The sequence below is a fragment of the Mobula hypostoma genome, chromosome 14 (genome assembly GCF_963921235.1).
Source record: "Mobula hypostoma chromosome 14, sMobHyp1.1, whole genome shotgun sequence".
Taxonomy (NCBI): Eukaryota; Metazoa; Chordata; class Chondrichthyes; order Myliobatiformes; family Myliobatidae; genus Mobula; species Mobula hypostoma.
The window spans coordinates 28,076,222-28,089,411 of NC_086110.1; the positions used below are offsets into that span (position 1 = coordinate 28,076,222).

Sequence of the window (13,190 nt, forward strand, 5' to 3'; positions counted from 1 at the left end):
ACAATTTGCTTTTGTTACAAAACGATTGAAATTCAGCTTAAGGAGTGTTTTGCCCTACATTCAGAAGTCAGGAACTAGTTGCACAGTCTCATAATATTATGATATTTGAAAGTAAGGCATCCGTATGTCTTGCGAGACCATGTATCTGCGCCTGGAAAGTCTTCGCTCTCCAGGGCACAGGCCTGGGCAAGGTTGTATGGTAGACCAGCAGTTGCCCATGCTGCTAGTCTCCCCTCTCCACGACACCAATATTGTCCAAGGCAAGGACAAGGGCCGATACGGCTTGGCACCAGTGTCGTCGCAGAGCGCTGTGTGGTTAAGTGCCTTGCTCAAGGACACAACACGCTGCCTTGGCTGGGGCTCGAACTCATGACCTTCAGGTCGCTAGTCAAATGCCTTAACCACTTGGCCACGTGCCCACACGAATGATATACACATTAGAGAAATCATTGCATTTAGTAACAATAAAGGAAGTTGACTCCATGCATGCCAAAGGATCAATTTCCACCTGTTATCAAAATGCATTTGATGTTAAATACTGCCAGTTTGAACCGCTCTATCACCAACTGAATGGATAATGACTGAACAAATTAAGTTCAAATCATTTGAAACATGACCAAACTATTTTAGTATCAATGTCCAGTTTTGAAAAGGTTGTCTGCCTGCTGTGATTGTGTGACATGGTGAATTACAAATATGGATGCTAATGAACCTGTATACAGATAAACACTGAATCACACTACCCGGTGAGAGTTCACAGGAATGAATTGTAAAACACAGCATGCTTTTCTCAACAATTCTATCAGATTAGAGGCAGAAGCTCAAGTTTTTAGTCAGGATTAAATATCGAAGGTCAAATACAAGAGTGCATGGCATTTCGCATACATGACATGCTGAGCCAATTATTTACAAACCTTGCTGAATGAAGGCCACCCGCTCAGGTAATCCATATTTAATTTCCTTTATACCTGCAAAACTATCAGCTGAATTGACATTCCATTGTGACAAGCTGCAACATACTTTACCCTTGCTGTGACTATTTCCAGAACAGTATTTTCACAACATATCTTGTACTTCACTATCGTAATCCCTTTCAATGCAAGCAGCTGAAATTTTACTACAGTGCACTGTTCACATGCTAATTTTCAGAGGACCATATAGTGGTAACTACAGAGTAAAGGAATCAATATCTAACATGGTTTTAGCTGTACCCCAGAGCTGCAGGTTGGCCGGGTCTAGAAAGCATGATCCAGCTGGCTCAGTGATCCACCAATCAATCAACCATAGCAGATCGTATATCTTATTATAAATTAGAACTGACCACATGTTCACCAGCCACCTACACAGATAACATATTCTGTAATAGTGTAATACGGTGACAATCTCAATGCTAGATAATTCCTTCAGCTTACTATATTTGAATGCTTATTCAAACATATTAAGAGCTTTCTGTACAAAGTCTATCAGCAGGATTCATTGTAAAGTCAAGAAAAATATACCAAAGACAATGCATCGCTTGCCACAAAGAGTCAATAAATCAAAAATCAAGAAATGCGACTCTCCTGGGTAACCCGCAGCCAACAGGCTAATCTGTCATTTCCAACACTGCAGAAATAACTGGTGACCTTTCAGTGCAACTCTGCACTCTGTCATATTTCTAAACACTGTCCAAGGACCAACTTCAATTCAAGTTAAAGAGAGCAATATATAAAAAGGCTCATGATTTGTACAGTTGTATTTGCAGCAGTTCAAATTCAAACACTTTAGATTGCAGAATTATTTGACTTTACAGTTGTTCAAAATGCTGTCACTTTATTGTAATAGAATCAAGGGCATACAATCTTGCATGGAAAAAAAATAAAACTCAAAGGGGCCATCAGTCAGTAGGGTAGTTCATCGTTCTCATGTTAAGACATATCTATGGCAATGACTAAGTTCTTTCTGAAACTTCAGCTATTTGATTGCAAGCAACAATGACAATGCCCCTTGCTCCTTTCAAATAATAATTTTTGTTCCTTTAGATCTTTCCAGACCTTGAGACAATGAAGTGCACCAAGGGTTCTGAGTGCTGCAATATCTCAAACAAATATGAGCAAACCTCTGTTCTGCCATAGTATTATGTAGAAATTGCCCTCGGCTCCATCAAAGAAAGCTTTCATGGAACAAATGATACCATGTTTAAGTGGCTTTGAATTAGGAAAAACAGCCTTCATGAATTGGCAAGTGTGTTACCTGAATTATATCACAAGATCCATTTCCAAACATTAATTATATTCAAGTTTCATTGAGTAAAAGGACAGCATCAAGAATCTCAATTGTAAGCTTCTACACATTCCTTAAGTACACAAGTTGGAGAAGATCACACCATTTCAGATTCAGTTTTAATATCACTGGTGTGTGTCATGAAATTTTATTGTTTTGTGGCAGTAGTACAGTGCATAATAATAAAACAATATACTATACATCTTTTTGCTCTCTTTTTGATATGTTCTGTATATATAATAGATTAAATACATTGTGCAAAAGGGAAAAAACAGTGAGGTAGTTTACATGGATTCAATGTCTATTCAAAAATCTGATGGCAGAGAGAAAGAAAATTACTGCCCATTATGCCACTGGATTTCAGGCAGTAATGAAGGTCCTCCATCTGTCTGTCCATACAGTCACACACAGATGTAAAAGGATTCTTCATTGCTGTTTCCGTGACAATGTTTTTTTTGCCATTCAGGATTGTTAGTCCTGAGCTGAACCTGGGAACTTGGAGTACCAGTGGACTACTCTTAGTTTGGCCTCTACCCTTTGACCTGTTTGGCATGGGTGACCCTACCAAGAGCTAAAGCACAAGGCCCTGACTCCAGCCAATATAGCACTCCAGGTCATTGAGGCACGCAAGCCGCCAAACCCTACTGCAAGGTTGTGGTTCTCTTGGAAGAGAGGGGAAGAAGTGGCTCCTAAAATGTTGAATGTGTGTCTTCAGGCTCCTGTACCTCCTCCTTGAAGGTGGCAATGAGAAGAGGGCATGTCCTGATTGATGGGGGTCCTTAATGATGCACACAGATTTCTTGAGGCATCACCTTTTGAAGATGTCCTCGATGACTGGTGCCCATAATGGAGCTGACGGAGTTCACAACTTTTTCTGATCCTGTGCGGTGGCCCCTCCATGCAACCAGTTAGAATGCTCTCCATGGTACATTTGTAGAAAGTTACTAGAGTCTTTGATGACAAACCAAGTCTCCTCAAAATCCTAATGACACATAGCCACTGTTGTGCCTTCTTTGTAATTGCATCAATACGCTGGGCCTAAGATTGATCTTCAGAGACGTTGACATCCAGAACTCGAAACTGCTCATCCTTTCCACTGCTGACCCTTCAATGAGGACTGGTGTGTGTTTACTCAACATTTCCTTCTTTAAGGTCACAATCAATTCCTTGGTCTTACTAATGTTGGGTGCAAGGTTCTTGTTGTGACATCACTCAACCAGCTGATCTATCTCACTCCTGTAGACCTCCTTGTTACCATCTGAAATTCTGCCAACAATTGTTGTGTCATCAGCAAATTTATAGTTGGTCTTTGAGCTGTACCTAGCCACACAGTCATGGGTTTAGAGAGAGTAGAGCAGTGCAGTGGGCTAAACACACATACTTAAGATGTGCCGTTGATTGTCAGCAAGGAGAAGATGTTATTTCTAATCCACACTGACTGTGGTCTCCCAGTGAGGAAGTCAAGGATCCAGTTGCAGAGGGAGGTACAAAGGCCCAGGTTTTGGAGCTTATTGATTAGTACTGGAAATACAATGTTGAATGCTAAACTGTAATCAATAAACAGCAGACTGACATAAATATTGTTACTGTCTAGGTGATCCAAAGCTGAGTGGAGAGCCAGTGAGATTTATTTTTTATTTTAACAATAAAGCAAGGAGTAGGCCCTTCCAGACCTTCAAGCCACGCCGCCCCAGCAACCCCCAATAAACCTGGTTAACACCAGCCTAATCACAGGACAATTTACAATGACTAGTTATATCTGCTATATCTTTGGACTGTGGGAGGGAACCGGAAGACCCAGGAAAAAAAACACGCATTCCATGAGGAGGACGTACAAAGACTCCTTACATAACAGCACAGGAATTGAACTCCAAAACGCCCTAGCTGTAATAGCATCACACTAACCACAACATGAGGAAATCTGCAGATGCTGGAAATTCAAGCAACACACACAAAAAATGCTGGTGAACGCAACAGGCCAGGCAGCATCTATAGGAAGAGGTACAGTTGACGTTTCGGGCCAAGACCCTTCGTCAGGACTAGCCACAATGCTACCGAGGAACCTGAATCCAGTGTAGACCTTTTGTGGCAATGGGCAAATTGCAGTGGGTCCAGGACTTTGCTTGGGCAGGAGTTGACCATTTTTAAAATGATTAATAATTAAAAATTAAATTACAGGTCGACATTCACTAACCGGCACCATTGGGATCTGAGGAGTGCCGGATTAGTGAAAATGCCAAATTACAGAAGGATCACATTAAGAATAATCAGTGCTGGATTATCGAAGGAACCGGATTACAGGTAGTCAGATTTGTGAAGGTCAACCTGTACTCAATTAAAAACAAGTTTTAAAAATGTAAATTAATGTTACCTTTCTCTATCATAGCCATTCATCTCCATGAAAATGAATTATCTTGCTACTCTTTCACAAAAGTGCTGTCACCATCCAAACCATATAGAATTTTAACTGAAGACCAATAAAATGCCACTCATTCATCAAATTCAATGTTTAATCTAGCCACAAGCAAGATGGTGGCTGAAAATAAACAAGGTAAATTTTAATTTTACTTTTGAAAGGCTTATTTCTTGAAATCTCAGGTGCCTCAAACTAAAGCTACCCCTCTACTGTGAGCTATCCTTTCAATTTCCCAGCAGTGACTTCACCTAGCTGAAATAACGTTTCTGTGCTACAGGAACAAAAAAAAATTTGGGGCTCAAGCGACAAGAGTAGGTGAAAGGATTCACAAAGTGGTCCATGAACATCACATTTCCTCACAGGTTAAAATCAAGGCTGTTGTTTCTGCATGTACATAACTCAACATTTAATTTCTAAATCACTTTAACAACCATTAGCTCGGTCTCTGAATCGTCTCAGTTTCATACTGAGGATTTACTCTTGGCTTTAATACAACCATATTTCTTAAACCTTGAAGAAATTATTTGTGTGTGTACAATATTCGTTGTCATTTGACAATCCGTGTCTGGACAGCTGAGTAGATTAGTACATTGAAACACAATCAATTTAATATATTGCAGACAGTTATTAGGTACGTAATCGAGGAAAAGTTAATATATCCTGAATAGCTTTTACCTCATTGTGGATCTCTTCTGTTTGTCTGACAAATTCAATGTTCAAGGAAGTTAGGGAGGAAATGCCCAGTGTTGAATCTTTTTGCAGGTTCTTCATGGCTACATCGCAGCGCCCAAAGATATAGTCCAATGTACCACTTGAACACTATAAGGCACATAATTTCACTGTACATTAACTAGATTTTGACTTCATTTGAGAGAAAAAATTTGGAATTCATTTGTAATTTGGTTGTGGTGTTCTTATAATTTCAAAGTCATTTGGCCAGAGGCAGTTATCACATCCAGTAAAATCATGATGACAAAATATTACCTCCGAGAACAATAATGCAGAAAACAAGAAGCAGATTAAAAAAAAACTCTGACAGTTTAGTCCTAGTTCAGATGTATTTTATGAACAGCTGTTTGCTGTATTCTGTTCACTTAATGACATTAATACCATTCCCTATTTACATTACTATTTAAGTGGAGGGTTTTATAAAATTTCAAGTACTGAAGCATGCGCCATTTTTTAAATTATATAACCAATGCATTTTGAAATGCTCTCCCATTTGTGATCTGATACTAAATGCTGTAGGAGTCAACTTTTTTCCAGGTGAACATTGAGACCAAAGTCATCAGTTTTAGCCTTGGCTATATTTTCCAGTTTTGGTACTTTTTCCCATTTCGTTTGGCCTTTTCAGAATCAGAATCAAGCTTGGCATATTATTTGATTCAATTTCATATCTCACATCCCTTTTAAAAACCAAAACGTTTATTCCCATTTTTTTCCTGATAGATGCCAGTCACTTTTGTTTTTAAATACATTGATATAGCTAACCAAGCTGGCACTTATTGTCTATCCCTTTTTTACCGCTATAGTAAAACAAAAGTCAACCACATTTTTGGAATTAGGATTCATAAGGTTAGCAGATCTCCTTCTGTAAAAGACATGATTGAAGCAGAGGCAATTGTGAAGAAAGAACATCGGATATACCCAGCAATGTCTGTCCTAATTTAGTGCACTTTTTCCCTTTTCAATATTCTTGTCTCTGCCAGGAAATTCCATGGCCTTGGAATCAGTTCAAATTTCCTAATATCAAAAACATTGAATGAGCCTTACTTAATGGGCCAGGTAGTTGTTCATTCACTGCTTATGTTTCCCATAAGAGCCCTGTCATCATTAACCAATAATTTGCATATTTCTATAAAATCTTGGTCATTGCAGTGTGGAAGGGAAAATATCATTTAAATAGATAAAAAAGATATTAATTCATAAAAGCTTAGTTAAAATAATCAGCTTTCTAGATACTTTTACAAAACGGAGTAGAAAGACAAAAGAAAACAAGGAACACAGAAGATTCAGTAGATGCTGGAAATCTAGAGTAACACACACACACAAAATGCTGAAGGAATAAAGAGAATGTTTTGGGGTGAGAGATTCATCAGGACCACTCTTAGATGGAAAGTAAGGAAAATATAAAGAGATATGGGCTGTCATGTGAGATGTACTGCTCATACCAGTGTGGAATGAGGACAGGTAGATTAAAGACAATAACTGGAGTATCTAAACACAAGATGGAAGATTAGGTTCAGGTTTAATGAGATGATTTTACATTTTTGTTCAGTACAGGTCACAAAGCCATGTGAAGCCATTTGACTTCGAGATAATGTGAAGACTGCAAAGAAGTTACTAAAAAGTTAAGACCAGATATGAAAAGATGACACAGAATTAAATGGATTTCATGATGAAAGTCATGGAAGGAAAACTCACATCCATCTGGAATACACAGATGGTGCTTTCAGAAAACGAATGCAGGTGCAGTGGGCCATGTGCTTTCCAATGTGCTGTAACATTTTATAAAGAGTAAATGATTCCAACAATAGAAATATATTGAAGACATTTACACAATCTCAAGGTTCACTGACTCCTCTAAACTGCACAAAAGTTGTCCTATAGTTTGCTACACCATTGAATTGTAAGACAATTGTAGCTATTGCTTGTTAGAGGCCACATTCAAGTATTTATGCACTACATTATTTATTTATATTTTTTCCAACTTGTATTGCTTGTGATGAACTAAGTTTCATCAAGCTCTGCACTCCAGGTTCTCATATAAAAACTTGGATTGCTGGAAAAAATCAAAACATCAAAGGAACAGGCTCTGGGTTATGAGTGCATAACAACTCATTAAGACATAATTGAAACAGGGTATTGACACAGCATGGTGTTATTCCTCAGCAAATTAATTATAAAGTGTTAAAGTTCAAATAAAATGACATTCAAGGTATCATACATATTTAAAAATCTTAGCATAAATTTGAACGATCAAGATCACTTTGGTTGCAGTTCACACAGAAATCTGGTTAATTCTAACACTGACTAAAACAGTTTCCAGTTGGCAATCCATAAAAGAAAGCATTTATTACCACCATCAATTAACATACTGGTACAGGAGTAGCTATGTATGAGATTGAGAATTAAGATCTAACTTTAACAAGTTATAAACTCTTTTTCAAAAAAAAGATAATTTATCATCAGGTTGGCACCAAGAACAAATGCTCTTAAGTAAAAAAATGTGTTCTCCACTCTTATACTCATAATGCCTTTGGAAGTGGCACAAAATAATCACCATCACGTTTAAAGTGAAAGGATCATTATACTATTTCAGTTTTCCCCACAAACTTCTAACAACCAGAATTAACATTTGGAAAACTATGCTACAGGTTATTCTAATAATTTAACAACAAAATTCTGCTCTGTCAGCATTCCCAAGTCTTTCTCATCCTAATTGCAAAACGATTTACTAAAGATGGAATATCACAAAGTGAATGGCTTCAGATCAAAACAAAATCATAGACCTTTAGTTCCAAGAACAGTCTCCAACCTGAAATGTGAACTGCTTCTCCTGTCACAGATGTGGCCTGACCTGCTGGGTACCACCAGCATTTTTATTTTAGTCATGGACCCTCTACTAATCAACTATCACATCCCTCAATTGATGCTTTTTTGTTGACTATCAAAAGAAAGAAATTATTTCCAGATTAGACCTACAAAAGATAAATAAACCTGCATGAGGAAGCAATCTACATGATCTTCCCCCCTCCCCCCCCACTCAGTTTCTCATTTGTAGGCATAAAGTATCTGTATATCATAACATTAGCAGGTAACTTCTCAGGTATCCTTACATCATAACAAGATAGCTCACATCTCTCTTTCTTTAACCACAATAAAACAAAAGTGTACTAAAGCAAACAGAGACATGCATTTATATGGTATCTTTTATAACATCATGAACTTTCAGAAAACAGTGGTTTGCAGATGCAATTTTTTTTAATATAGGAAATGCAGCAGAAAAATGGTGTACAGCAAACTTTCACATGTAGCAAGGTGAATGACCAGATAACCTGTTTCAATGACGTAAATTGAGGGATAATCATTGATCACGATTCCAGGAAAATCCCATGCTCTTTTTGAAGGAAAGCCATCAACAAGGTATATGTATGGGCATGGGAGAGGGAGAGAAGGAGGGAAATACTGGGCTTATTTTGGCTGCTGTTGTTTGTTTCTTGTTGTGTTCTGTGCTGTTCTAGAGCACTGTGGGTGTGCTGTGTATGTGGTGACACTGACCTTAGTACACCCACAGGCATTTCACTGTATGTTTTGATGTACACGTGACAAATAAACTTGAGTCATTAATCTTGAAAGGTAAGTTAGGACCTCGGTTTAATGTCTCTTTCAACGGTTAACCCCTCATTTACTCACTTTGGTAGAAAATATCCCAAATATTCTTTTAAACATGAGAGATGAGCAAATATCCCATTCAAAGAAACTTGGGGTTCCATGTATTTATCACAGAGCTAACTTGAAACTGCAGGAAGTAACCAGAAAGACAAATGGCACATTTGGTTTTTGTTTCTGGAAGTTTTGTGTAGAAATTTAAAGATATCTTCTACACTAATACTGGGGTTGTCCAGACTACATCTGGAGTATTGTACCTGAGTCTTAACTTAAAAAAAATAAAAAATGTACTTGTTAAAGAGAGAGTGCAACAAAAATTCACCAAATACTTCCCTGGGATTGGAGGTCATAGAGTACTACAGAATAGAAACAGGCTCTTTATCCCATCCACTTCTTGCTGACTTGATCTTCTGTCTACTCCCAACTACCTGCACCCTGATCATATCTCTCCAAAACCCTCCCACCTGTGCACTTATCCAAACTTCTCTTAAGCGGGGGTCCCAACATTTTACGCTATGGACCAATACCATCAAGCAATGGGTCCATGGATCCCAGGTTTCAAACAAACCTGTATCTACTATTACCACCGGCAGCTCATTCCACATTCGTACCACCCTCTGAATAAAGAAGTTTCCCTGCATATTCCCCTGGAATATTTCACCTTTCACCCTAAAACTATGACCTCTAGTACTAGACTCCTCTAACTTGAGGAGAAAAAGCCTGCATGCATTTATCCGATCTATTCTCTTAATAATTTTGTATACCTCTAAAAGATTTCCAGAGCTGTTTCTTTCCACATATAGCAGCTCCGTCTGTCAAATGTGGAAAGAGTGAACAAGCTACATTTCTATTCACCAGATGTTATAAGGATGAAGGGTAAAATTATTAAAACAAAATTCTTAGACAGCTCAGTCAATTTGATATGGGGAGAGGTTTTTACTAGTGCAGTGTGCATTTGTGACCATACCAAGCATACATTAAAATTAAATACATCCAGTGAAGCTGTTATGGATCTCACAAATGCCTTAATGTTTTCCACAGACCTACTGAACAACTTGCAACAAAAGAGGCTCCAAAAATGGCCACAACACTTCGACAGGTCTGAGGGCCATCGTAATTAGCACCCATGAAAAACTTTCTTGGTCTCTCTACCAGAAAGCACCAGATCTGATTTGTTGGAAGTGACTGGGAGGTCCAGAAACTAACTAATCACAAACACAAGGTATTTTTGGGCTCACTCCTTAAAGAAAAATGAATAGCCCTGAAGGAAATTGAAAGGTGAGGTCCAAAAAGAAAGATTATGAACGAAACAACAGATACTTAGAGGAGATAAATCCCAAATTATCAAAGAATCTCTTTTACATAAGCAACCATTATTTTCTTTAAAGAGACGGTTAAAAGAGAATTATTAGTAAATTACTTTGTACATGATGGTCAAAGAGGCCTGTTCTACATTATTTACAGGAACTAAATATGATTTTTTAAAATGTTGCTCTACTACACTAAGTAGGTACAGGAGCCTCAGGACTCACACATAAGATTCAGGAACAGTTACTACCCCTCAACCATCAGGCTTTTAGTCAAGGAGGATAACTTCACTCAACTTCACTTTCTCCATCTTTGAAATGCACCCACAACCAATGGACTTACTTTCAAGGAGACTTCTTCTAATGTTCTTGATATTTACTGCTGATTTATTTGTTATTATTATTTCTTCCTTTTTCAAAGTTTGTTGACTTTTCCACACTGGTGAATGCCCAAGTTGGAGCAGTCTTTCATTGGTTGTGTTATGGTTGTTATTCTGTACATTTATTGAGTATGCCAACAAGAAAATGAATCTCAGCGTTGTACATGGTGAAGTACACGTACTTTGATAATAAATTTACTTTGAACTTAGCATATTCAACTTGAAATTCAAGATAAAATATTTCCAGTTGAGGTTAAGAATTTAAGGTTTTTATAACAGTAAATAAGGAAGCTCATTTGAAGATAGTTTGATTATTTTAAAAGTAACCACTTTCTTGAACTTTGCGTTTACCAGTTAAAACAGACTTCAATATCATTCATAATCTATACAAACTCTATTCAGTTAATTTTCCTGGCACTTAAATGTCAAAGTTGAACACTAAATCGCCTTCAGTTATTTTGGTGAAATGATCCTGTGAAGAATTTATTTGATGCAAGTAAGTTGACCTCCATATTCAGATTGTAATTATTTGAGGTTCACACTGGGGCCAATTTTAACTGTCTCTACCGGAGGTGGACTGCTCAGATTTGAAAATTTCAATTCCAAATTAGGCTGTCAAATATATTGAACACCAGCTGGTGGTCAAACAGTATCTTTCCCATCAAGTTGCTTCTATGTTCTTGTCAATGGAAAGGCTCAATTTGTCCTCTTGAGAACAGTCATCCAGGCTGCACTTTCTATATGTGCTTTCTGATTCTTCTGTTTGGCCTGTAATTCATGATTGGAATTTCAGTTTCTAAGCAAGTACATTCAAAGACAGCTGACCATTATCATTTATTTTAGAACCACCACTGTAGTAAGCCTATTTTTCAAGGTGCAAGGCATAAATTTGGATTAGGAAAAAAAGGGAGAAAGCACAAGTTAGAGCATAAGATAACAGTGGGAGAGAACTTACAGCAAACTATGTTGTAACATTATCTTAAAGATAATTGTCTGAGATAAAGTTGTAGGTAAAAGTAATAAGCAGGCACGTTTTTGAACAAGGCTACAGTCACTGATGCTTGACAAGTTGTCATTCATTCTTTCTCCACCTGTTCCCCCCCACCCCCTTTCTGGCGGTGTTTTGAATTAGTAAAAGACTACAAGTGAAGCATTGCGTAGTACTTGTAATAAAAAGGGAGTTGCCAAATTTGTGGTGCATCATGGTGAGAGGGAAAAAGAAACAAGCTATTAACATAGTTTGGACAGTCATGGCAGAAGATTGAAGTGCATTCCAAATATTACCAGCTAAAATTAGCAACCAATGAGGATGTAAGATGAAAGTAAGAGAAAGTTGATTCAATGCCCCAATCTGATGGCAGGAAAATTATGCACAAGTGTTGAGAGATACATGGATTATGAACTGAGGGGTTGCTATGGCAATTTAGCACAAGTAATCAGAGGCAGCAAGAGATTATATTCACCCCTTTTCTCGAGTCAGAGAACCGAAGCTCTGGAAACATTGCAGCAATCTGGGTTGGTCTGCTATTGCTATTTTTAGTTAGCAGCTCTCAAGTCTGCTGCAAGGTCTCTATAATTATTTACCTACCATTAGTGGTGCAAATAACAACCTTAATGTCCTTAATTCCATTAGAGGATCATTGTCATTGAATCACAAAGTCATGAAACTCTTGCTTTGGTCAGGTTGTAGCTGAAATTCACAAGGATTTACAGCAAAAGAAAGCTCATCTTGCTTTGAGAGGAGTAAATATGCTTTTATTTGACTCCAACGGAATCATACCAAAGAATCAAGTCCTCCGAACCACCATATCTATGCCAACCATTAAATATCCTCTCTACTAACCCCATTACCCAGCACTTGGTTTTTAGCCACCTCTACCAAGTGCTTACCAAGATACTTCTTAAAATGTTTTAAAATTCTCTGCTTCCATCAACCCTTCAACAACACATTTCAGATACCCAACATCCTCTGGGTGAAACAAAAAATTCCAGATCTCTTCTAAACTCCATCTCCTCATCTTAAGATTATGTTCCTAGCTTTCTATACCACTGCTATGAAGAAACAGTTCTTACTACGCACTTTAATAATTTTGTACACAACAACAGGCCACTTAATGACGCTGTTTATGAGGGATCATCAGAATGACTTAGCCCTCAAATTGAGAACATTGTATGGAAACCAAGCATCCCTTTTAATTGCTTGATTCAGAAGCCATCCAAAAAATTAATTTAGCCTTTAGTTCTAGTTATCACACAGTAAAATTTAATGTTATAAGCCAAATAGAAATGAATATTAAGGAAACATTATTTTATTCTTGTCATAAATACATTAAAAGTATTTTTCTATATCTCAGCTTTCTATCTTTGCTTTGGGTAGTTTAATCAAAAGTAAGGTATGTTAACATAGATTTAACAAATAGCTGATCTAGCTTT

At 37.6% G+C, this 13,190-nt stretch overlaps 1 protein-coding gene across 12 annotated transcripts in view; it reads right to left on the bottom strand.

Moving 5' to 3' along the window:
* Nucleotides 1–13,190, bottom strand: part of fto (FTO alpha-ketoglutarate dependent dioxygenase) — a 377,466-nt gene that overhangs the window by 267,299 nt on the left and 96,977 nt on the right. For 10 of the 12 annotated variants that reach the window (XR_010020292.1, XM_063066847.1, XM_063066846.1 and 7 more), the window contains one exon: nt 5,354–5,497. The exons of the other annotated variants lie outside the window; for them this stretch is intronic. Coding sequence is in view for 9 of the 10 variants with exons in the window: in XM_063066847.1 (XP_062922917.1) it covers nt 5,354–5,497 (144 nt within the window). In the remaining variant the exon portion in view is untranslated. The remainder of the gene's footprint in view (nt 1–5,353; nt 5,498–13,190) is intronic. 12 annotated transcript variants of the gene reach the window in all.